This window comes from Macaca fascicularis, chromosome 3 (genome assembly GCF_037993035.2).
Source record: "Macaca fascicularis isolate 582-1 chromosome 3, T2T-MFA8v1.1".
NCBI lineage: Eukaryota > Metazoa > Chordata > Mammalia > Primates > Cercopithecidae > Macaca > Macaca fascicularis.
Window position 1 is genome coordinate 198021647 of NC_088377.1, and position 26363 is coordinate 198048009.

Consider the following 26363-nt stretch of genomic DNA (forward strand, 5'->3'; position numbering starts at 1 on the left):
AGCAATAGTTTCAGGGGGTCTCCCTACAAACAACAACAACAAAATGACTTCATTAAAAAGTGAGCAAAGGACACACTTGAAAAAGCGGGCAAAAGACAGACTTTGAAAGAAGTCATACAAATGGCCAACTAGCATATGAAACCACGTCCCACATCACTAATCAGAGAAATGCAAACTAAACCACTATGTGATACATACATCAGTCAGAATGGCTACTAGTAAAAAGTACAAAAACAACAAATGTTGGAGAGGATGCAGAAAAAAGGGAATACTTATATACGGTTGGTGGGAATGTAAATTATTACAACCTCTATGGAAAAACAGTATGGAGATTGCTCAAATAACTGAACATAGAACTACCATCTGATCCAGCAATCCCACTACTGGGTATCTACCCAAAAGAAGATAAATCATTCTATCAAAAAGATGCCTGCACTCATATGTTTATAGCAGCACTGATCACAAAAGCAAAGATATGGAATCAGTCTAAGTGCCAATCAATGGATGACTGGATAAAGAAAATGTGGTATATATACACAATGGAATATAATCCAACCAGAGCCAAGAATTAAATCACATATTTCACAACAACATGAGTGGAATCATCATCTTAAGTGAAACAAGTCAGATACAGAAAGACAAATGCTGTTATGTTCTCACTTATAGATGGGAGCTAAATCACGTATTCACATGGATGGAGGGTGCAGAGTGATAGAAAATGAAGACTGAAAAAGGCGATGGGGTAGGAGGGAGGCTGGATGATGAGAAATTATTTAATGGGTATACTGTACATTATTCAAGTGACAGACACCCAACGAGCCCTGACTACACTACTACACAATCTATGCATGCAACAAAATTGCGCTTGTACCCCCATAAATTTATATAAAAATAAATTAAACTGTGGTATATCCAGAGAGTGGAATCCTATTCAACGTTAAAAAGATACGAGCTATCAAGCCATGAAAAGATATGGAAGAACCCTAAATATACGTTAAATGAAAGAAGCCTAGCTTAAAAGGCTATATACTGTGTGATTCCAACTATATGACTGGGAAAGGTAAAACTACTGAGACAGTGAGATCAGTGGCTGCCAGGGGTCAGAGAGAGAGGGAGGGATAAACAGACAGGGCACAGAGGATTTTTAGGGCAGTAAAACTACTCTGCGTGATGCCATAATGGTGGATATGGGACATCATACATTTGCCCAAACCCAAAGAACGTACAACACCAGGAATGAACCCGAATGTAAACTCTGGACTCTGGGTGATAATGTGTCAATGTAGGTGCATCAACTGTAACAAACGTGCCCCTCTGGTGGGAGATGTTGGTAACAGGGAAGGCTCTGCATGTGGGGGATAGGAGGTACATGTGATATCTCTGCACTTTTCTCTCAATTTAGCTGTGAACCTAAAACTGCTCTAAAAAACTTGTCTCGGAAAAAAAAAAAAAAAAAAAAAGGCAAGTGAGTGGCTGCCTGGAGATGATGGTGGACAGGGGAACACGAGCGAAGTCCGAGGCGAGACATGTTTGGGGGTGATGAATATGTTCACTATCTTGATGGCAGTGGTGGTTCTACAGGTGTATGTACAAGTGAAAACGTATAAAATTGTCACTTTAAATGTGCAGTTTGTTGTATGTCAATTATACCTCAATAAAGCCGTTAAAATGTATTTACTAGACTTCAGACTATATACCCAATATCATGCATTAATATATTAATGTATAGCTGTACCAATTATTTATTTAGACACTCTATATTTTCTGTATTTGTTTTTGTGTTATAAGTTAAATTTTTAAAGAATTTTTGAGTCCCTACCATATTCCTACATTGTACTGTGCATATACTACAGAAGCTACAAAACAAGTATGTAAGACATTTATTCTCTTCATGGTATTGACAGCCTTCCTAGGAAGACAAGACTTTTTAAACAATGCAATATTTCCAGTATGGCCAAATGTCTATATACAAACAGTTAAGTGAAATGGGAAGCGAGAGTGTGTAAGTCTCCCACCGCATATGTGTGCTAAACATTGTGTGGCACGCCATCCCTTTCTTCAAGGAGCATACAGCTTTATGCAGGAAAAGAAAAGCCATTAGGATATAATGTGATAAGTGAACTGGTAGATAAATGGAGAACTGCACTGAGTGTTATGAGAGTGCTCGGGAGATGCCTCATGGCAAACTTCACTGGTGGAGTTCATGGCTGAGCTGAGTCTTGAATGACATGTTAGGTTTTGATGGAGAACAGCTGGTGAAGAAAATTACTCACAGTAAACAAAAAAATGTGTTCAAATGCATAGAAGGCACAGCAGACATACTTTGTTTCTAACACACCTGAAGATTATGTCTTTATTAATAATGGCTCAGAATGTGAGGTTTGGAATGGCAAGAGATACAGACAGGGGTCAGGTATAGATCTTACATGTTACCTTAAGGAAATTGTACAGTATTTGAATGACAAACGTCTTTGCAGGATTTGGAGCAGGGAAATGACAAGATCACACCTTCACTGTGCATGTGTATGTGTGGTGGGGATTGAACTAGCCCTTAAATAACAAGTAGACTCTGAATGGAGAGAAGGGACAGAGGAGGTGCCCCAGGTTAGGACTCCACACACCAGAAAGGCGACTTTCAAAGGTTCTTCCACTTGATCCCTCTTCCCTCATCAGGCACATGGCACTGAGAAGGCAAATGCAAACACGTAAAGGCTGACTTACTAAAAACAATCAGGCCCTGGCATTAGATTGCCACGCCAAGGACACAGAGAAGAGGACAAATATTTACTGAGTATCTACTGAGTAAAATCCTTACCAAAAAATTACCTCTTTTTTTTTTTTGAGACAGAGTCTCGCTCTGTCACCCAGGCTGGAGTGCAGTGGCGCAATCTCAGGTCACTGCAGTCTCTGCCACCCGGGTTCAAGTGATTCTCCTGCCTCATCCTCTCGAGTAGCTGGGATTACAGGCACACACCACCATGCTTGGCTAGTTTTTGTATTTTTAGTAGAGATGGGGTTTCACCACGTTGGCCAGGCTGGTCTTGAACTACTGGCATCAAGTGACCTGCCCGCTTCAGCCTCCCAAAGTGCTGGGATTACAGGTGTAAGCCACCACGCCCAGCCAAAAAATAACTTATTGAAGTGAAATGCACATAACATAAAACTAACCATTCAAAAATAAACAGTTCAAGGGCTTTGGGTGTATTCCAAAGAAATCCACTTTCTGTCTATGGATTTTCCTATTCTGGACGTTTCACAGAAACGGCATCGTACAATATATCAGCATAATATTTTCAAGGTCCATTCATGTTGTAGTACGTACCCATTTAGTTATCGTTTTTCTTTTTTAATTGTGATAAAATACACATAACATGAAATTGACCGATTTAACCATTTTTAAGTGTACAGTTCAGTGATAGGAAGTATATTCACCATCAGCACTATCCATCCCCAGAATTCTCTTCATCCTAAAAAATGAATAATCTATACTCATTAAACAAGAACTCCCATTCCTCCTCACCCTAGTTCCTGGCAACTCATGAAATGAACTACTCTAGATACCTCTTACAAGTGGAGTCACACTTGTAAAGAGGTGCCTTTTTGTGACAGGCTTATTTCACTTAGATGCCACTCCTTCCTATAGCTGAATATTCCATTATTTTGTTTATGTACCAAAATCTGATTATCCACTCATCCAATGATGGACACTTTGGCTGTTTCTACCTCTTGGGTATTGTTGTAATGGTCGTCTAAAATATTAATAGTAAAACCAAAATATCTGGTCAGAAAAGCTTAGAATATGGAAATGAAGACCACCAGGGCAAAAGCAAGACAAATGGAGTATCTTAGTTCATCTATCCTAGAACACAGTATACACTCAACATGGTGGCACCCACCGACATCAAAATTCTTGACATCAAAAATACTTATTAACTAGATGCTGTGAAAAATAAAAAGACACAGAAAATATAGTCTCGTCCTTTAAAGAACATAAAGTTTCATGAGAAAGTCAATACAGATAGGTACGTATAATACAAGGTTGAAAGTGCAAGACTCTGAGACACCTTCATGTGTGATGCAGGATCTCACTCTGCCTCCGAGAATAAAAAAGATTTGGATAGACAGAGAAAGGTGAATGGGAGAAGGCTATGGAAACAATGGGAATCAAAGCTTAAAGATGGAAAACTATATTTGCAAATACTGAATCGATTTTAGTCATGAGGATTTACATGCAACAATTTCATTTTGTTCTAATCTGGAGGCAATTTAAATTTAGTCGTCCAAAACTAGAGTATGTGAACTTGAAGACGAACTAAAATCCAGTGAAAGAGAATGATAATTAGAGTCCAAGAAAGAACCTTATGTGCTAATTTTCAAAGAAGTGCACAACTAAGCCCTCCAGTGTGGATGGTAACTGGCTGTGATCTTCCTGAGGAAAGCTCTCCAGAGATGGGTCTCCAGGGTATGTTTCAGTCACACTTTCTCACTTGGAAACCTAAATACGTGCTTATTTCTTTTGGTTTGGTTTGATGTCTTCTTTCTCCATCCTTCTCAAAAGACATAGACATCCGCTCAGAATCTACTTCACGAACACTACTCTCACAAAAAAATACGAAAATCATATACTCAGCTCTCTGCTTTTTATGCTATACAAGTCTGACTCTTTTCACTCTTTAAAAAGGAAAATGAGAAGAAAGAGGTAGATGTGAGGCCAGGTACGGTGGTTCACATCTGTAATCCCAACGCTTTGGGAGGCCTACAGGGAGGATCACTTGAGCCCAGGAGTTCAAGACCAGCCCAGGTAGTAGAGTGAGACCCCATCTCTACAAAAAATTAAAAAGTTAGCTGGGCATGATGGTGGGCACCTGTTTTTCCAACTACTCGGGAGGCTGGGGTGGGAGGATCACTTGAGCCCAGAAGGTGGAGGCTGCAGTGAGCCGTGAATGACTGTGCCAATGAACTCCAGCCTGGACAATAGAGCTAAATCTTGTTTCAGAAAAAAGAGGTAGATGTGAGAAATATCACCAAGATGAAAGCGAGTACTGCTATGGGGTACTGGCGCAGAAGGTGGAGGCATTTACCATAAGTCTCAAGTTTCTGGTTTGACCACTTGGATAGAAAGTGTCCCAGAGACTGAAAGGAAATATAGGTGAGAGAGAAATGACAGGTTCTGTTTTAGAAATGACCAGTGTGAGGTGGCAGGAGGACACCCACAAGTAGCACAGAGCTAGATTTCTCTGTTTTAGCTTAGGTTGGGTGGTGGTTTGGAGGTCTCGATCTGGGGGCAAGTGAATGGGTGGCAGTTGAGGAGCAGTAAAAGACACAGCTAAGGAGTGGCCAGAGAAGGAGGAGGGAAAAAGAGAGGAGAAGTGACCAGAGATGAAGACAGACAAAATTTGGGGGGTGAAATTACAAACAGTAAATGGCACGGAGAAATTAAAAACAGAATCCATAGAATTAGGCAGTTGCAAGGTCACTGGCAAACATTTAATTATCTCTTTCTGTAACTCTCTTTTGGTTAGAAATTAATGCTGATGTGACTGAGATCTGATAAAGGAAATTATTTGAAAACATTTTCTTCTTTTAACTCCCTCTAGGCAGCACATGAAGTTACGAATCATCAGAAAGAAGGAGAATGCCAACAAAAGAATTAGCAACAAAGTAATACTCAGGTGAGATTTTTAAATTTTCTACAAAGTGCACATATATACACGCAAACACACGTATACATATGCACAGGAAAAGGTGTGAAAAGCTGTAATCCAAAGACATTTCTGGAAACTTGGAAGAGGAGATTGGAATTAGAAGTGGTGGACAGATCTCTAATTTTTAGTATTCTTTATCAGGACTATTTATTTATGCATTCACTTAAATCATTAAAAATTAAAAATACAATTTCCTACAAATGAGATAATCTGTTCATCTATCTCAGAATGACTGTGCATATGTATTATTAAGAATACTCAGCCTGGCTAGGCACGGTGGCTCACACCTGTAATCCCAGCACTTTCGGAGGCCAAGGCGGGTGGATCACTTGAGGTCTGGAGTTCGAGACCAGCCTGGGCAATATGGTATAACCCCCGTCTCTACTAAAAATACAAAAATTAGCCAGGCATGGTGGCAGGCGCCTGTAATCCCAACTACTTGGGAGGCTGAGGCAGGAGAACGGCTTTCACCCAGGAGGCAGAGGTTACAGTGAGCCGAGATCATACCACTGCACTTCGACCTGGGCAACAGAGCAAGACTCCATCTCAAAAAAAAAAAAAAAAGGATTAAAGAAAAAAGAAAATACTCAGCAAGGCCAGGCACGTGGCTCCCACCTGTAATCTCAGCACTTTAGGAGGCCAAGGCAGGTGGATCACTTGAGCCTGGGAATGTGAGGCAAGCCTGGGAAACATGGCAAAATCCCATCTCTATAAAAAATACAAAAAATTAGCCAGGTATAGTGGCGCGTGCCTGTAGTCCCAGCTACTCGGGAGGCTGAGGTGGGAGGAACGCTTGAGTTCAGGAAGGTGAGGCTGCAGTGAGCTATGATTGTGCCACTGCACTCCAGCCTGGGTAACAGAATGAGGCTCTGTTTCAGAATAGAAAAAAAAAAAAAGAATACTCAGATAGCTTGGAGGTCGTTATTCTTAGGACAAATTAGACCCTTTCCATAATTTGTCTAGTTTTAATTGTAACATTTTAATGTAACATTTTTCAAATTACCTCTTAAGGCTCCCTCCAGTTAAACAGTAATAAAGGAAATTACTTTCCCCATGAAAATTATAACAAAGTAAATTTAAAGTAGCTGAATATCAACAGGTGACTAAATTTAGGTATGTGTGACCGACAGACATTTTTTCAGACAGGGCTGTGTGCCCTGAAAGAAGTGTACTGTCAAGAAACACATTTCGCAGATACCAGGAATATGAGTTTTTAGGGTGGGATCATAAGCTGCTCTCTTAACTGTTTTAGACATTTGGCACAAAATATTTTTAGGAATTCTTTATTCTTAAAAATCTCAACTGCATATATAAGCTTATTGCTCAGATAGAAGAACATTAGTAATCAACCAAAAGTTAATTCATGTTATTCATTTATTATTTTCTATAATGTATCTGAATATAATAAAATCATATATACTTTTTGGTGAGAAATTTTCAATATAGAGATTGAAATTATTTTTATATCAATGTCATAATTAGGAATATATGATTCATACTTCCATTTCACATTCGTCATTGCTAAGCCTCTGTGAAAGCATTGTTTATTTCTGTTTCACAACAAGAGCTAGAGAAAGCTCAGGGTAAAGATAAACAGGGATTACCAAAACCCCAAATAAAGACCTCTCCAAAAAAGACCAGTTATGGAACAAGGTCCCTTCATCAAGAAGCAAAAAATAATCTACTTTACCTCCTGTAAGATAATAGACTATATGGAACCCAGATGAGAAATACGTGAAAATACTGAAAATAAATTCAAGCTGATTTGAAAGAGTGTTTTTGTTTTACTACCATAAGTACATTAAAAACAAATTGTATTTGGACCCTACATAACTTACAAGTTATAGAAAGAGCTTCCAAGATGAAAAATAACTGCAAAAAGAATTACAATATAGAAATTATTAAAAGCATTTCAAAAACTATCATTTGCATTTGCAAAAAATTTTCCTCTTTAAAGGAGAATTCAAATAAAGAATAACACAAAAAAGTCAACCTCTCAATTGTTTCATGATTAAGCATAATAAAGAACATATCAGCAATCACACAGAATCTATTCTTATAAAATTCATTGCAACATTTAAAATATTTTACTGCACAGAAGTTTGGACATCTATAGATAATTAGTTTGATCTTGTTCTATTTTCACCTTGTTTGCAAACACCTCCTTTAATCACCCTCAGAGTCTATTAAACGACATAGTAAATTGTTTACTAAAAATATAGACATCAAATCTCCCCAAATTTTAGATTCTGAAAACTTAAGTATAAACAGGCAGCCAAACAATGTTTTGAAAAATATATTCATTTACATGGCATGACTTTTGCAGGGTTCTAATAAAAAATTTTAAGTACGGATTCTTTGTGTTTCCTATGAAAAATAAAACCATCATTTATACTAATTCAATTTAACTAAGAATACATGGTCAAAATTTTTTTCACAACTTAATTCTTTGTGGCAAGTAATATGCTTATGAAATTTACTCAGTAGTGATTTTCCAGTTAGTACCAAATTTTTCATTCAAATATACAAGCTATTTAAAAGGAATTATTTAATAATAATAAATATGTGATATCACACCATGTACTTAACCCTAAAGCCTGTGATGCAGCAACAGTAACAGTGGGCAAAGGTTTAAAAAGGAAACATGTCCACTGAACACTTTCATTTTTGAAGCGAAAACATCACCAAATTATTTCTTTTATAGTAGACTCAATGTATGTCAATTTGCAACCAAATTTATACTCTTCACTAAAAAACTGTTGAAATAATAGAGAAATTACATATATAGAGGTAAAATATGATTTTTCTTGTTATTGCATTTCTCATTTCATTGTAAGTGATGGGGCGCTGCTGGCTGATTTCACAGGAGCAAAGGAGACCACACTAAGGTCAGGGTTTCCTTGAGAGAGGCGACAAGAAAGACTGAAAAATGTCACAGCTTGGAATCTGATTGCTTAAATACATCCTCTATTCTAGTCTTATAAGCTTTTCAGCTGGTAAATCAAAATCCTGTTATACACTAGGATAATATTCATGACAATTCTCTATATTTTATCTTCTTAAAATCAAAGACTCAATTCTAAAGGGTTAATAGAGGAATTACAAAGTAACTCTCTAGTTTGCATTTCCCATAATGCTAAAATAAAGCTTTTTCTTTTAGTCTAGAAATTTGCTTTTTTAATACTGTGAAAAGCCTCTATGAATCTGTTTAACGTATTTATTTCTTTTCATCTATTCAGTGCCACTGGGCATAACATGTAATGCAGTGCGTGTTGATATTTTGCAAAGCACCACATGACTCACTGTACCCTAATGCACTCCATTAATCCTGTTTGGACAGCTGGGTCCAGGCATTTGTTAGCTGCATTTTAATTGTTCCATTTTTCTTTTTTTTCTTTTTATTTATCTCTATGGCAAACTACTCTGGAATTTAATTTGTTGGCCTTCAAAAAGTAAATTTTACCATTAGTTTGTTTTCTTTGTATCAAAACTATACTCAGCATGTAATTTTCTTCCATAAAATCAGTATATATTAATGATTAGCAATCAATCTTAAATAACAGTACAGTGAATGAGTTTCATAAGTATTAAAATGATAGGCTGGCTGAAATAGAACAGAAATTATTTAATAGACTCATAATATAAATGATAACATTTAACATCAAATCAGGTTGCTAAAGAGCATACTTTCAGCATTTTCAAGATTCACATAAGCAGATGTCAAAACAATAACAAGTCCTATAAAGCAAACACAAAAGAAATAAGACTATTACACACACCAGTTTTTTATTAGCTTATGGAACAGTGGTCCCTTTACATTTACACTTTAATTTTGTTTTCTATTACAAACATGAAATCCTTTGTAAGAATTATGAAGATAACTACAAAGCTTCTACTTTCTTTGCACAGCCTGCATCCCTGATATCTGTAAGTCTTCAATAAATAATGGAGGCAATATGAGAGCTAATGCAAAAGCAACTCAAAGTTACCAGCAATTTTTGTTATGAGCAAGTAGCTAAAATTTAATGACCGAAATTTTCCGATCATTTGTGTGCACTCTTAAGTCAAAACCTAAGTCTAGAGAATTAGATAGAAATGCTTAATGAAAATTTTTGTCTGAAATAATATTTAGTGAAGAACTGAGAATATGGTCTACGATAGCATTTTATAAAAGGCGACTAAAGGAAGACTTACTCAACTATTTCAATGACAAAGTGAAAATCTGTTTTTCTTTTAAAAGATTATCAAATTCTCCATAAACTGAAACATTAAGAAAATGACAGGAATGAATGACAGACAAGTAGGAACTCTCAAGGGTGTCCTTTGAATCAGAGTGTGTTCTCAGAGATTACACTGCTTTCACCTCTATTTCGTGGACACAAAGCAGCTTAAAATAATTTACAAATGTTCAATTTTTTAAACCATACTAAATTATAAATGCTTAAAAACTTTTATATAGAAAAATTAGTTTAATGTAGTTTCCTCACTAGAGGACTCAAAAGCCTAACTTATGAATGTGTCAGTAAAAACAAAACACAACAAAAAACCAGCCCATTGTTTGGAGAAAGAATGCTTTTAAGTGTGTAAAAAATAAACGGTCTTTATTTGGTAAAAGTATTGGTCTTGGTATGCCCCTATACATAAAGTACAGAAGCAAAGGTGTAAAATGATGTAGGAAGAAACACTGTATTTCAAAGGTAATCTTTATGAAAAAGTTTAGAAAGTAAAAGTTAAATAAGTTCAGTAAAGACAGTTTTTAAAAACATGGATCTTTAAGTGAAAATTTCTCAATGAAACTTACCCAGTGTTCTCGACATCACAGGCAGAGCAGAGCTCAAGACCAAGATGGACACACAATTTCCAATGATCTGTTATGAGAAATGAGAAAGAATATTGGGCAGTTAAACAGCAGGATGACAATCAAACCCAGTAACATTCTGAGAAATTCTTGTGCATTCTAGTTACCTAGTGTACTTTGCCGACTTCTTAATGATACTTACTATTCAGTACAGAATTTTCAAAGAAAAACACACTTTTAAAATAAATAAGGTTATATCTGTAAGTTCTAGAAGATGTTTACAGTAGCCAGCACAAATATAGTTATAGAATACTTAAATTACTTGACACCTAGATAATGCATTTTACATTACTGATTGCAGTTGTTAGTTTCAAAAGGCTCTGCCTGTCAAGTAACAAATAATTAACATATTGGAGACTTCGGACTACATTTTTAAGGCCAGATTATTGCTTAAGATCTCTTTTATCACATCTATTTCTAATGTTTATTATAAGATTTAAAAAGCACCAGAAATCCAAAACCTCTAAACTTTTGTAATAACGCATCCTATGTTTATTCTTCCATAGTAAATAAGAGGAGTTGAAAATACTAATTAATATTTATGATCACTTAAATTAGATACTAAATACCTCAACTACTTATTAAGTTTAAAGAAATAGCTGTGTGTGTGTGTGTGTGTGTGTGTGTGTGTGTAAAATAACTTCTCCCCTTCAAGTAGGCTAAAAATATAAAATAAAAACAAAACAAGCTTTCAGCTCTTATTAGTTATTCTTCTTTGTCAGCCTATGGGAATATTTTATAAAGATTCAGTCACTATATACGGCAACAGCCTTTTTATTCTGAAGCCAATGACATGTTGTGGAAAAAGTCAAATTAGCCTCAGACTACAAAACGTTTCTGAGTAGAACTCTTCCGTCTTACTTTAATTATTCAAATTTGAAATACTTTGTCTCTACTACTTGTAGCAACTAAGTTCTTCAGACTTCAAACAAGCTCTCTGAAGTACAGTTAGCACAATCCAAGTTACTCATTAGCAATACGCTTTCTTTAGAGGAAAAGGAGTCCTTTCAGGGGTCTTCTATAGCTAGTTAACAAGCTCTGCAGTTCTTTGCATTTACAGTGAATGGACGCCATCCAAATTAAACAGGGTACATCCCTTTCCCACTCACTCAGCATTTCGAAAATCTTCCAGTTTGTGTTTACGCAACTTACAAACAAATACCTATCACTGCAAATGAACCATTCAGGATGACTATTAAATAAAGCAGTCTGTCTGGGAAGGCAAGAGAGGCCACAGTCACCTAAGACTCTACCTTACCTTTGTCATAGTTGTGTCATCTTTCTTGGGAGTAAAGTTTCCAAAAAATCGAAGGCTATAGAAACCGACAACAGAGGACACCATAAGATAGCTGTGAGAATCAAGGAAAAAACTCTCCAACAGAATGCAAGTTTCCTAAGTTCTCAGCAGTCTCCAAAAAGTCTTAAGGCCCATAGGAAAAACAAAACAAGAAGCCACTTCAAGTGCTTGAGGAAGACTAGCCTGTTGTTTTCTCTTCTAGACAAGTGTCTTAGTAAATAACCACTGCCCCAGAAAACTAGGTATAAAATTTGGGGATAGGCTGAACGTTCAGCTAAAGAAAGGATACAAAATCAAAATGATTTCAAGTGCAGCTCCCACAAAACCAAACGTAGAAAGAGAGGCATTTCCTATTCCAGGCCCCTGGGGTGGGAGAAAGACACTTTTCAGAATTCAATGACACCATTATACTGGTTTCCCTAAAACAGCTGTTTCATAAATATAAGACAGTTGAAATTATGAATGTTTACTACTTTGAAATAACATCTAGACTTTCAAAGGCCAACAAGACATGCCATTAAACTGATTCCATCAACAAATTCAGGCACCATGTTAACAATTTTAATAAGCTCAAGAAAAATTACTTATCTCAAATGTAATTTAAGTTACTTGTCAAGATGACATGATTATGCTTACTGTTATAAAATGGGGCAACTTGCCACTTGAGGAAAAAAAATCCTGAATAGTTTTGGGAAAGAGTTTTTAAAAATACCATAGAAAAATAAGAATAGGATATACAGCTATCTGAATGCTTACACAACATACAAAGATTACACAATCAAAGTATGTCAAAATTAAGCTAACAGTAGAAAGAGAGTAAATGTGCATATCCTGTTCCCATACCTGAAAGTGTCTTTTGCCCAAATTTTCCTTGGGAATTCAGAGTTACAAAAGATAAAACTGTTAACACCGATTTTTAAAAAGTAATGCTATAAATTTTTTCCTAAACAATTATCCCTATCTCAAAAACTATCTTTACCTAGAACTTTTAGAAAACACAAAAAAAGTTAATATTTTTACAATGAAATCTGAAAAAAATCATTCCCTACTGAAATAGAACAGTATTTTCAAAGATTACTAATAAAAGAAACTATCTGAATATTTTACTGGTCAGCACAGATTACATCTAATAGAAACAACAGGGATAATTAAGCATCTACAGTCAGCCCAATAAAAAATAACTTTTTGACAATCTTTTGAAGAATAAATAAATGATGCTAGTAGAAGGTGATGGGGTTCAGGACACACTACTCCAAAATATGGGGCCTAGTATTTGAGAAAACATAGGAAGGTCACATACTGATGTGCCTCCCTTCTCCTGTGAAGCAGGCCATAAGACCCCCGTTCGAGGGAGCCCTCCCCGCCACCCAGAGGAGAGGCACACCGAGAAGAATATGAACAGGCCTTGCCTGTTTATATCATTTATAATCATTTATAATCATTAGATCATACCCCTGTCTTCCAATCATACTTCCCCAATACTGTCCACTCTTCACCAAACCTGAGCATAAAAATACACAGCTTTTTCTGTTTTTTCTGGTCTTCTTCATTTCTGAAGACTCCTGTGATATGTAAAACTTATCTTAAATAAATTTGTCAGCTTTACTCTTGTTAATCTTTTGTTATAGGCATCTCAGCCATGAACCTTGCAATAGGTTAGAATAAGAAATTACTTCTTCTCCCCCACAAAAGCTTATTGATCAACAGAGATAATGCTTTGGAATTATGCTATCTCAAGAGAAGCCATGTAGGAAGGATGAAGATTATTTAATTTTTTTACACAATTATACAGGGATCTCCTGTAACGTACAACGGAGATAATGCTTTGGAATTATGCTATCTCAAGAGAAGCCATGTAGGAAGGATGAAGATTATTTAATTTTTTTACACAATTACACAGGGATCTCCTGTAACGTACAAGTCATTTTCTACTAAGCACTAAGAGGGATGGGTACAAAAATGTACCACAGGGCTTGGGACTTGTTTTGTTGGTATAGTAAAATGGGTTAAAAGTGACTAGGAAGTCAGTATAGTAAGTGACTTCCTGTTCTATCAGCGGGTTTGAGTATAAAACTAAGAAAAAGATAAGACTGTATGTGGAAAAGGGTAGTTTCTCGTCTGTCTGTAGGATGAGGCACGTGAAGCATGATGGTGGGCTTATATTCATGGAGAAGAGGCTGTTACTGAATACAACAATGGCAATAACTGATGGCACAAGGTCCTGGAAAGACTGGGGTCGGGGGATCTGAATCAAGACTGTGGCTAAAGGAATTTCATATAGCTGAATGAATTTCAGTAAAATCAAGATAAACTCTGATAAGAAATCTAAAAGGAAATTCCAACACTTGAAAAAAGGCCCTATCAATCCAAAGTAAAAAATTAGACACAAAAACCACAGTTTATATTATAAAGGCTCTTTGCATAAAGAAATTCATATAACTTGAAGTATATACATGCACAAAGGTGAATGTTTTCATTAGTTTATTTGAAATACTCAGGGTATAGACATAGAATACTTTTGCAAAAGACAGACATTTTAAAGGATTTTACTTTACCCTTGTTCCTTTTGGCATTGCTGTCTCATCAACCAATAGGCAAAGAATATTACAAGCCACCAAGAGGACCGAGATGGACTACAAGACAAACAGCAAACTGTCAGCTCTCAAGACTTTTTACCAATACAAAATATTAAAATCTAGGTAACCAAATATATGTTTCAGAATAGAGGGAAAGCAGTCAAGACCAAAAGGCTATATATTAAACTAATCAGACTACAAACAGGAGCTGAAGAAATTCTAAAAGATTCTGCAAGTTATTGTAATTTCAAAGCTTGTGACAAAAGCTGGTAGCATAGATCCTTCTACTAAGTGATCTCACCAATTGGAAACACGCAACTCCACAGACTTAAAAAAGTGGTAAAATATTATCAGAACTAATTTCATAATGTAATTTTCATATTTTATCACAGAATTTAAAGCAGGTTATCTGCAACACCTTGTTTTCTTAATTTTTAATGAAAACAAAGACTGAATTTCCTCCTTTCATGAAGAAACAGATAATCTTCAGAATTTTTTTTTAATTGCCATTAATTTCCATTTTTGCTTTACTGGATTTTCATAAATAAAGGCATAGATGGATTTTAATCCTGTTGATAGAAAACCAGTTTATGAAAAATCATTTATCTGAGGGAGCTGCCATACTCAAATGCTAAAGTAAATAATACATAATTTGCTTTTATTTAACCAGGTAAATAAATTCTTACTGTCTCAATAAGGAGGAGAACCATAACAGCAGGATACACCAAATTTCTTTCCCATGCTGAAGCCTTTTTTCGCCTCTCTATTAAAAGGAAAAACAAAATAAAACAAAGTTTTCTCCAGATTAACATTTTCATTCCATAATGCTATAATCTGTTTTTTACATAATTTCTTCTGAAAAAACACAAATTACTTTTAATTTACCTCCACAAACTATAAAAACTAGAGATAGGGCCTTGCTCTGTCACCCAGGCTAGAGCACAATGGTATAGCCACAGCTCACTGCAACCTCCTAGGCTCAAGTGATCCTCCCATCTCACCCACCTGAGTAGCTGGGACTACAGGTACGTGCCACCATGCCTGGCTAATTTTTTATTTTATTTATTTTTTGTAGAGACAGGGTCTTGCTATGTTGCCCAGGCTGGTCTTGAACTCCTGGGCTCAAACAATCCTCCCACCTCAGCTTCCTAAAGTGCTAGGATTACAGGCAAGAACTACCATACCCAGCCAGAAATCAGAGTTTTAAACCCAGTTTGCTACATTAAACGCCTCATAAGAAAGAACGGAGCAGAAGTAATTCTGTGATGCTTGAATTTCAGCTCTGAGAAGACATCTCAATTGTTCAGGAAATATATTGTTAATATACAGCTGACTCTGAAAATACAGAAATACAGTAGGTCTTCTATAGTCACAGGTTCTGCAATAATTTTCTATCATACGTAGATTTTGGTATCCATGGGGGTTCTGAAACCAGACCCCCACGAATACTGAAGGCCTACTATATTTGTATTTCATATAGATCTACATATTGATATATATCTGAATGAATAAAGTTATATGAATAAAAATCCCTTCTATTCTTTTTTTTTTTTTTTTTTTGAGACAGAGTCTTGCTCTCCCAGGCTGGAGTGCAGTGACATGATCTCAGCTCACTGCAACCTCTGCCTGCTAGGTTCAAGTGATTCTCCTGCCTCAGCCTCCCAAGTAGATGGTACTACAGGCGCACGCCACCACACCTGGCTAATTTTTTGTATTTTTAGTAGAGACAGGTTTTCACCATGTTAGCAAGGATGGTCTCGATCTCCTGACCTCGTGATCTGCCCACCTTGGCCTCCCAAAGTGCTGGGATTACAGGCGTGAGCTACCGCGCCCGGCCTTCTTCTATTCTTAATATCCCAAAGATAAACACTTCTAGTTTTCTAAAGGCTGGAAGCAAACTTCTACTTTTACCTACAACATCAATCCTCATGCTAAGAACAAGTAGAAAAAGATGAATCAAATTTAATTTTAAAAAAAATCTGTATGAACATATCAGAGAGCTACCAAGACAATGAAAATTGAGGGGCCAATATTCTGTGAAGTGAACTGAGCTAAGACCTCCAATTTGTACTACGCCTTCCGCTGCAAGGCATTTCCCAATATGTAAATTGCACGGACCCAAGAGGTTGAGAAATCAATGGGTAAAAGGCAATGATTCTAAAGCAAACCTTTCAGCAAACTCAACAGAGCCAAAAGGACAGACATTGGCATTTGGGGGTACCAACGCAGTCAAAATTTGAGACGCTATGATCATACAGAAGAGAAAAGGGCAAAGAAGTGAGCCTGGCAGACACTGCCATTTTCCCTTCAAGACGTCAGTGGCTAAGAGGCCGAGAAGAACAACAGAAAGATGCAACTATGAGGCTGAGAAGCCAAGCAAAGCTTCTGTCAGGCTCCTGTTTCTTGAGAGGTAAAAACTAAAATGTATTAAGAAAATGGGATCATAGTCAATAACTAAGCAACTAGGCTTTCCATTAGGACCAATGAAAAGCTATACCCTAGTATGAGGGAAGGCCAAAGTGAAAACAGACCAGTCGTCATAAAGACCAAAGTCTGGCCTTGAATGATCTCAAGTCTAATGGATTAGACTGATATGTCCCTACTCTAATTGTCTGCCAGAAGCAAAAGTACATTCTCCCCAAAAGAAGAAAACATCATACAGAGTTTCTATAGTTTTGTATAAGAAATATCTGGCATTCAATTACACATTACCATACATAGGAAAAAGAGGCTGGGCGCGGTGGCTTAAGCCTGTAATCCCAGGACTTTGGAAGGCCAAGGCGGGCGGATCACTATGTCAGGAGTTTGAGACCAGCCTGGCCAACATGGTGAAACCCCGTCTCAACTAAAAATACAAAGAATTAGCCGGGCATGGTGGCGGGTACCTGTAATCCCAGTTACTCGGGAGGCTGAGGCAAGAGAATGATTTGAACTCACGAGGCGGAGGTTGCAGCAGGCCAAGATCGGGCTATTGCACTCCAGCCAGGGCAACAAGAGCAAAACTCCATCAAATAAATAAATAAATAAATGGAAAAAGAGGGGAAAAAAAGACAACAGAAACAGACCTCCAGATGATTCACATTTTGGATTTATCAGAAAGATGCTTTAAAATAAATGATTAACATATTCAATAAAATAAGTGATAAATGGAAAATTTTGCAAGTAAATTTAAATCTATAAAAAATAAACAAAATCTAGAACTGAAAAATAATGTAACTAAAATGAAAAATTCAATAGTTTTGACAATAGTTATGACATAGCTGAAAGAAAGCAAAATGGAAGACAGACCAATAGAAAATATCAGACTGAAGCATGAAGATACAAAAGGAGATAAATACAGAAAAGAATATGAGAATGAAAAAGTCTAGCATATGTGTAACTGCAGCCTGAGGAAATAACAGACAATGGAGCAGAAGCAATATTTGATAAGACAATGGCCAAGAATTTTCCCAAACAGATAAAAGACATCAAGTCACAGCATCATGAAGTGACACATAGATTTCAAGATAAATACAAAGAAAACCAAATCTAAGCACATCAGAGTAAAATTGCTAAACAGAGACAAAAGGAAAATCTTTAAAGCCCTTTGAAAGAGCAACAACATGACTTTCAACCAGAAACCAGAAGACAGTAGAATGACATCTTTCCAATGCTGATAACTAGCAAACAAAAATTTTTAGTATGTTTTCCAATAAACAAAACCTGAGAGAATCTATTACCAGCAAACCTGTGTTTTTCAAACAGAAGCTAAATGAACATTAGAAACATAAAACTCAAAATACAAATCAGGAACATATGAATTAGAATACCAATGAAACACCACTTCACATCCACTAAGTCGGTAAAAATTTTAAAGTCCAACATTGTCAAGTATAGGTAAGGATATGGAGCAACAGGAATCCTACTCATGCCCAGCAGGAATGCAAACTAATACAACTATGTGAGAAAACCATTTGGCTTTATCTACAAAAGTTGCACAGGCACATATACAATGATCTTGTAATTCCATATCTAGTATGTACCCTGAAAAAACATATATACCAAGAGATACATACCAGAATGATTATAGCAACATTATTTGTAACAGCAAAAAACTAGAATCAGATCTAATATCCACCGACAGCAGGATGACTGAAGTAACTTCAGGAAATATATTATTATTAACAGAAATGAAAATAAATGAACACCGTATCTAATTTTCAAGAACATAACACTCGACTTCCACTTCCAAAGTTGCAGCAACATCAGGGACCATGTTTGTCATCCAGTCTGAAACAATTAAGAAACCAAAAAGTACACAGATAAGAAACAACAGTTTTCAAGACAGTGGACATCTGATTGTGGAAGAACAATGATGCCTGAGACACAGGAAACAAACCACACAAGCCCTTTCTGACCCAGCTTACTGTCTTGAGAGTTTCCAGGACATGATGTAGGAAGGAGGAACACAAGCTGAGCCCAGCTCATCCCTTGACTTGAGAGCATGAAATGGGAATCTGGGGAGACTATGTCAGCTGGAGTCTGTGCAGCAAAGTGCCAGACAGGAGACTAAAGCACAGAAAAAGAACTCCAAGGATCTGCAAAGAGTCACCCTTAAGTATTCAGTAAAGAATTCAGTAAAAAATTCTCAAGTATATCAGCTCAGGCATGTGAAGAAACAACCCATGGCTGAAGAAAGAACCACCCCAAAACATGAAAAGAAACAACACTCGACAATCACAGAAGGCAAAAAATAGATGCTTCTCCCACAAGACAGTACAGAACCTCATCAATCACAGGACATTGGAAAGAATCTGTAGAAGGGTCTTGCCTCAGTAGCGGGGAATACTTAGCCCTAGATGCAATGATCCCCTGGTCTAGCCTAAAAAGTCTTCAGAACAAGACACAATAATATCAAACTGTTTCCAAGTAACTTAACTGCATTCCAGAACAAAGTTCCTCACTTACAGAACTACTAAAATTGGCCAGGTGTCATGGCTCATGCCTGTAATCCCAGTACTTTGGGAGGCCAAGGCGGGCACAACACTTCAGCCCAGGAGTTTGAGATCAGCAACGCCAACATGGCAAAATCCCATCTCTACCAAAAAACACAAAAAATTAGCCAGCTGTGATGGCATGCACCTGTGGTCCCAGCTACTCAGGAGGCTGAGGTGGGAGGATCACATGAGGTTGCAGTGAGTTGAGATTGCACCATTGCACTCTAGCCTGGGCGACAGAGTGAGACTCTGTCTCAAAAAACAAAACAAAACAAAAAGAAATACTGTAAGTGAGGCACCCAACAAGGGTAAAATCTCACCTGACAAGGTAAAATTCAAAATGTCTATTTTCTAATCAAAAGTTTCCAGACATGCAAAGAAGCACAAAAATACTAGTGATTATGAGGGGAAAAAATCAATCAATCAAAACATATCAGGAAGTAACACAAACGTTAGAAGGAGCAGACAAAAACATTGTAAGTGTTGTCTGTATTCTGTATTTTCACAAAGATGGAGGACACAGATTGAACGTGTTAATTAGAGACATAATAGAAGATACAAAACACGCCCAAACAGACCCCCTAGAGATGAAAACTGCAGACTGCAGAAAAACAAAAAAGCAAAACCACTGGATGAAAGGCAGATCAGACATGCAGAAGATCGGTGACAGTGAAGACACAGCTATCGACACTAACCAAAATGAAACACAGCAAGAAAAAAAACTAAAAAATAAAGGAACATCCTTAAGCTATAGCCTAAAACACATGTAATTGGAGTCCCCAAAAAGGAAAGCATGAGAGGAAAAGAAAAAATATTTGGAGAAGTAATGGTCAAAAAATTTCCAAATTAGTTGAAAACTATAAACTCCTAGCTCTAAGAAACACGAAGAAAACTACTCTTAAGGCATATCACAATCAAATTGTTCAAAATCAATAATAAAGACATCTTAAAAGCAGATACAGAAAAAAGACACATTAAAAGATAAGTATGACAGACGACTTGTCAGAAAAAATGAAAGTGAGAAGGCAATGGAGCAACATCTTTGAACGTCTGAACCTTTGAACAGTCATTTGGTGTATATATATAAAACCAAAAAAAGTGAATAAATGTAAATTTATCCTCCCCCCAAACTAAAAGATAGTCTTTATTAATGATTTTGGGCAGGTTGAAAGTTTTAACATAAAGATTTCATAAATGTTCTAGTATTTCAGACCACAGTAAAGTCTTTAATAAGAAACCAAGGCCAATACACAAGTCAAGAAAAAAAAAAGTGCAATACCTAATTTTGTCTTCAGAGTCTTTACATTTTCAAGTTCTTGTTCCAACTCCATTATGTTGCATTCCACCGATGAAGACAGCCCTGTTCAAAGCAAAAAATATTTAGAAGTGAAACAGAACCCCTAACACTATAGAACAGGTAGCCCTTTAATTAAAATCTAAAATAACACATGGCAAATCCTGCTCATTGAAAAGAAAAACAAATGCTGCTGTGATTCAGAGGAAAGCACATCCATATATTTACCAATTAAAACTTCTTGCTGATTAAACACTGCACGTTTCCACAGAGTGATATAACAGACTCTCAAGACTCAGAAGGGAGAGGGTTGGGATGGAGGCAAGGGATGAAAAATGACCTATCGGTTACAATGTATGCTACTCCAGTGATGGGTACATTAAAATCTCAGACCACACCACCATACATCCATGTAACCCAAAACCACTGGTACCCCAAAAGCTACTGAAATAAGAATATTAAAAATAAACACTACATGTTTCCTAGAAAATTTCTTAACATGGTAAAGTTCTAATTTGATCTATTAATAATCTTTTCTTAATTACAAAAGCAACTTGGGCTTACTACAGAACGTGAAAAAAATCAAGATCTCCTCTTCTGCATCTCACCTCCCTAAAATGACAACTGTGAACAGCTTGGCTGATGCTTCCATACCTTTCTTCACATTCAGAAGCACATTCATACATACATATGTATCCTATACATGGTTTTTATTACATATTTTATATGAGGCCCTGTCTCTTAAACGGAAAAAAAAAAAAAAAAGAAGAAGAAAAAAAGGAACTAATTTGATCTTAGAAAATAATGACTTGGCCGGGCGCGGTGGCTCAAGCCTGTAATCCCAGCACTTTGGGAGGCCGAGACGGGCGGATCACGAGGTCAGGAGTTCGAGACCATCCTGGCTAACACGGTGAAACCCCGTCTCTGCTAAAAAATACAAAAAACTAGCCGGGCGCGGTGGCGGGCGCCTGTAGTCCCAACTACTCGGGAGGCTGAGGCAGGAGAATGGCGTGAACCCGGGAGGCGGAGCTTGCAGTGAGCTGAGATCCGGCCACTGCACTCCAGCCTGGGCGGCAGAGCCAGACTCTGTCTCAAAAAAAAAAAAAAAAAAAAAAGACTCAGAAGGGAGAGGGTTGGGATGGAGGCAAGGGATGAAAAACGACCTATCGGTTACAATGTATGCTACTCCAGTGATGGGTACATTAAAATCTCAGACCACACCACCATACATCCATGTAACCCAAAACCACTGGTACCCCAAAAGCTACTGAAATAAGAATATTAAAAATAAACACTACATGTTTCCTAGAAAATTTCTTAACATGGTAAAGTTCTAATTTGATCTATTAATAATCTTTTCTTAATTACAAAAGCAACTTGGGCTTACTACAGAACGTGAAAAAAATCAAGATCTCCTCTTCTGCATCTCACCTCCCTAAAATGACAATTGTGAACAGCTTGGCTGATGCTTCCATACCTTTCTTCACATTCAGAAGCACATTCATACATACATATGTATCCTATACATGGTTTTTATTACATATTTTATATGAATGCAGTCAGACATAGTACTTTACCATTTGCTTTCCTAGTCAATCATATGTCCCAGTTGACGGCTGAATAACGTTCCATAGTACAGATGTACTACAACTTCATTCCCTTCACACATATTCAAGTTTTCAACTTTTTGCCACTACAAATGGCATTGCAATAAACATTCTTGTATGCACATCCAGTACACTTTGGTTCTAATTATTTCTGTAAGACAGATCCCCAAAACTCAGATTGCTGAATAGGGTATGAACATTTATAGAAGGTTACTTCCCCAAAATATTGTAATAATTTAAACTATTGTAATAATTTACATTTCTATCAATAGCTTTGAAACTATCTGTTTTCCAGTATCATCTTCAGCACTGAAGTTGTAACTGAAGTTACAACTCTTCAATTCTACCAACGTGACGGGTGAAAAATGTTTTCTTCCTGTTACTTTAACATGCATTTCCCTAAATGTGGTTGAACATACTTCTCAGCGTTTATCACCTGAATTTTCCCTATTCATATTTTCTACTTTTTTCTCTAATGGTGGATCTTTGTATTCTTTATATTTTATCTGTTAAATTCTGAAACAGAGAAATCAAAATACTCACTACAACTGTACTGTAAGTTATCTCAGTTTTTAAGAGGTTTTTTTTTTTCCATTATGCATTTGTATTTGACTGCTGAAACTGGGAGGTTCCGTTCGCTAGGGTTTTTTGTTTTGTTTTGTTTTGCTTTGTTTTTCATCCTAGTCTGTTACATCTTCCTTATGAATCATCTATTTTATCATTTCATAATGACCCTGTTTGTTTCTAATGCCTTTCAACTTAAATTCTGTTTTGTGGATTTTAAGTTCTACTTTTTGTTTTTACCTATCTTGCTTGCTTACTTACATACATTTATACATACACCTTTAATTTGAATCTTTCTTTTTCTCTTATCCAGCTGAATCTTACTGGAGGTTTAACCTGTATCAGTTAGAGTTCACTGGCTACAGGCAACTGAAATAGACTCACTAGTTAAAACAGAAAAGTTGTTCATAAGATAGAACCAGGAGGAAAATTTTCCAGTAAAGAAAGTAGAGGAAATAGGCAGCTGAGAGTTGCAGGTGGCAGAACAGATGGATAGTTTCCTCATATTGTAACAGCTGGGATGACTCGGTCCTGAGTACTCGCAGTCTGTATGTCACTATGAGGAAGAATAAAAGTCTAGGAAGCAGGCGTCCTAATGGCATGGCTTAGAGTCACATGTGAGTTTCATGGACAGCCAAGAACTCTGATGAGCAGTTCTGCCAATCTCATCTAACCGGGGAAATCCGCAAATCCAAATCAGGTACTTTACTAGAAGAAAGGGCAATAGATGCTTGTAGGAAAAATGATAAATACAGGCTGAATAAATCCAATCTGATAAACTGTTCTTTAACAGTCAAATTCAGCCCATTTACACTTAGTAAAATATAGAGCTTGCAGTCAGTATAATTTAGTATTATAGTTGATGAAATTTATTTTATACTTTCTATACTACTTTCTTAATTTTAAGTGATTTTTTTAAAAGGTTTTTATCTTTATCAAAATGAAGCATGCCCATAGCTCAAAGTGTCAAACACATGCACAGGTTTGCTGTCATGTCTCCTCCTTCCTGAATCCATTTTCCCAAAAGCAGCTGTCCAGCTGGTTCTTCTGGCACTTGTCTTCCTATAGCAACTTCTGAATTTCCTGCACAGAGCATTCCCACTGTGGCAGGTGAGCCACACATCTCTTCACTCCTCCCTTTCTCTCAATATGGCCATAATGATCATTTTAGCTAGACTGATATTCAATGTCTACATTATTATAACAACCAAAATGCCTATCCACATAGCAAACTATGACCAGCTTTCCTTCTTTCCTTAACATCCTTCCCACCCCCAGAATTAGCAATAATTTTTCTTTTACTTAATTTTCTATGTACTTAACACAAATTCAAACCCAAAACATCCTGCCAAAGGTCTTTATTTTCTCTTGGTTTTTCTATTCCTCAGTTATACTATTAACTTCATTTTCTTGAAGAAATTTCTGCCAGTGTCTTTAGACCTGCCCCCGCTAGATGGTCTGCCCTCTGTGCCTCCCGCACCCTTTCACCCTGGGACTGGCTGCCCACATCTCCTGTGGAGCATCTCTTATTTCCTACCCAGCCTGTAACTTTTCTTGATTTACTCCCTTGTTTAGATGGTGCATATCCTCGAGTGGCTGGCTAAGCAAAGGTGAATGTGAGGTAAATTTTTTTTTTTAAGATGGAGTCTCGCTGTCACTCAGGCTGGAGTGCAGTGGCACGATCTCGGCTCACTGCAAGCTCCGCCTCCCAGGTTCACACCATTCTCCTGCCTCAGCCTCCCGAGTAGCTGGGACTACAGGCGCCACCACCGCGCCCGGCTAGTTTTTTGTATTTTTAGTAGAGACGGGGTTTCACTGTGTTAGCCAGGATGGTCTCGATCTCCTGACCGCGTGATCCGCCCGCCTCGGCCTCCCAAAGTACTGGGATTACAGGCGTGAGCCACAGTGCCCGGCCAATGTGAGGTAAATTTTTAAAGACTATACAAGTCTGAATACTTTACCTTTGCTCTTACATTATAGTTTGATTAAGCACAAAAAATCAAGGTCAAAACTAATTCTCCTTCACAATTCTGAAGGCACTGCTTCATTGTCTTCCAGCTTCTAGTTTTGCTTTTCAGAAGTCTGAAGCTATTCTTACTCCTCTCTTTTTGAATGTGAACTGCTTGTCATTTCCTTTTCAAACTGTGTAGGACTTTGTCCCCCGTGTTCTTGATGAGAGTTCATTTTAATGTATTGTGTTGGGGACTAGATGACCCCTTTCAATCTCTAAATTCATGTCCTTCAGATCTGGGAAATCTTCATTTTGTCATAATAGCACTGTCATAAGAACTAAAGATCAGGTGAGCACTCACAGCACCTGGTTTTAACTTCATATTCCTGAAAGAGGCACTGAAGAGGGTAGAAAAGACAGCCTTGAATCGCTGATGCCAACCCCTCCTCCATCCCCCAGCAGCAGCCGCGTGGTATGGAGACAGAATCTGTGTACTTGGGGGAGGGAGAGCACAACAAATGGGTGACTTGGCATTGCACTCAGTGCTGCCCTGTCACAGCAGACAGCAAAGCTATGCTGGGCTTAGCCCGTGTGTGCCCACAGAGGGAGCATGTGGACCAGCCCTAGCCAGAAGGAAATTCCCCATCCCAGTGGTCAAAACTTGAGTTTCTCAGCAAGCCTCAGCATCACGGGCTACAGTGCTCTGGGGTCCTAAGTAAACTTGAAAAGCAGTCTAGGACACAAGAACTGCAATTCCTAGGCAAGGCCTGGTGCTGGGCTGGGTTTAGAGCCAGTGGACTAGGGCAACATGTACCAGACAGAGTGGCTAAGGGAGTGCTTGCACCACCTCTCCACCAACCCCAGGCAGCAGAGCTCACAGCAAGTAAAGTGACTCCTTCCTTCTGCTCAAAGAGAGGAAAGTAAAGAGAACTTTGTCTTGCATTTTGGATACCAGCTCAGCCACAGTACAATAGGGTACTGGGCACAGTCATGAGGGCCCCATTCTAGGACCTAACTTCTGGATGATGTTTCTAGACACACCCTGGGCCAGAAGGGAACCTGCTACTTTTAAGGGACTCAGTTCTGGAAGGATCCATCACCTACTGACTAAAGAGCCCTTGGGCCCCAAAGATCTAGGAGTGACACGTAGCTAGTATGCCATGGGCCTTGGGGAGACTCTAAGACACGCTGGCTCCAGGTCTGATGCAGCATATTCCCAGCTGTGGGAGCCACAGTGAAAGACTGCTTCTGCTTGAGAAAAGCAAAGGGAAAAGTCAAGGGTCCTTTGTCTTGCAGCCTAGGTACTAGCTTGGCCACAGTGGGGTAGAGTATCAGGTGGGCTCTTGGGGCCCCCGAAACCAGGCCTAGGCTATTGAACAGCATTTCTAGACCTGCCCCAGGACAGAGGGGAGCCCGCTGCCCTTCAGGGTGAGTCCCAGGCCTGGCAACATTCTCCACAAACTGACTGCAGAGCTTCTGAGCATTAAGTGACCATTGGCAGTGGCCTGGCAGAACTCCCCGTGGGCTGGTAGTGG

At 37.8% G+C, this 26363-nt stretch overlaps 1 protein-coding gene across 31 annotated transcripts in view; it reads right to left on the reverse strand.

Moving 5' to 3' along the window:
* LMBR1 (limb development membrane protein 1) overlaps positions 1–26363 on the reverse strand; it is a 212528-nt gene that overhangs the window by 40669 nt on the left and 145496 nt on the right. For 18 of the 31 annotated variants that reach the window (XM_074036473.1, XM_005551278.5, XM_015448346.4 and 15 more), the window contains 6 exons: positions 20692–20772; positions 15123–15199; positions 14416–14493; positions 12150–12223; positions 11822–11912; positions 10507–10573 (listed from right to left, as the gene is read on the reverse strand). In XM_074036473.1, coding sequence (XP_073892574.1) covers positions 10507–10573; positions 11822–11912; positions 12150–12223; positions 14416–14493; positions 15123–15199; positions 20692–20772 — 468 coding nt within the window. Of the gene's footprint in view, positions 1–7519; positions 7578–10506; positions 10574–11821; positions 11913–12149; positions 12224–14415; positions 14494–15122; positions 15200–20691; positions 20773–26363 lie in introns of those variants that run through there. The other 13 variants (XM_074036471.1, XM_074036469.1, XM_074036468.1 and 10 more) reach the window with 5 other exon arrangements.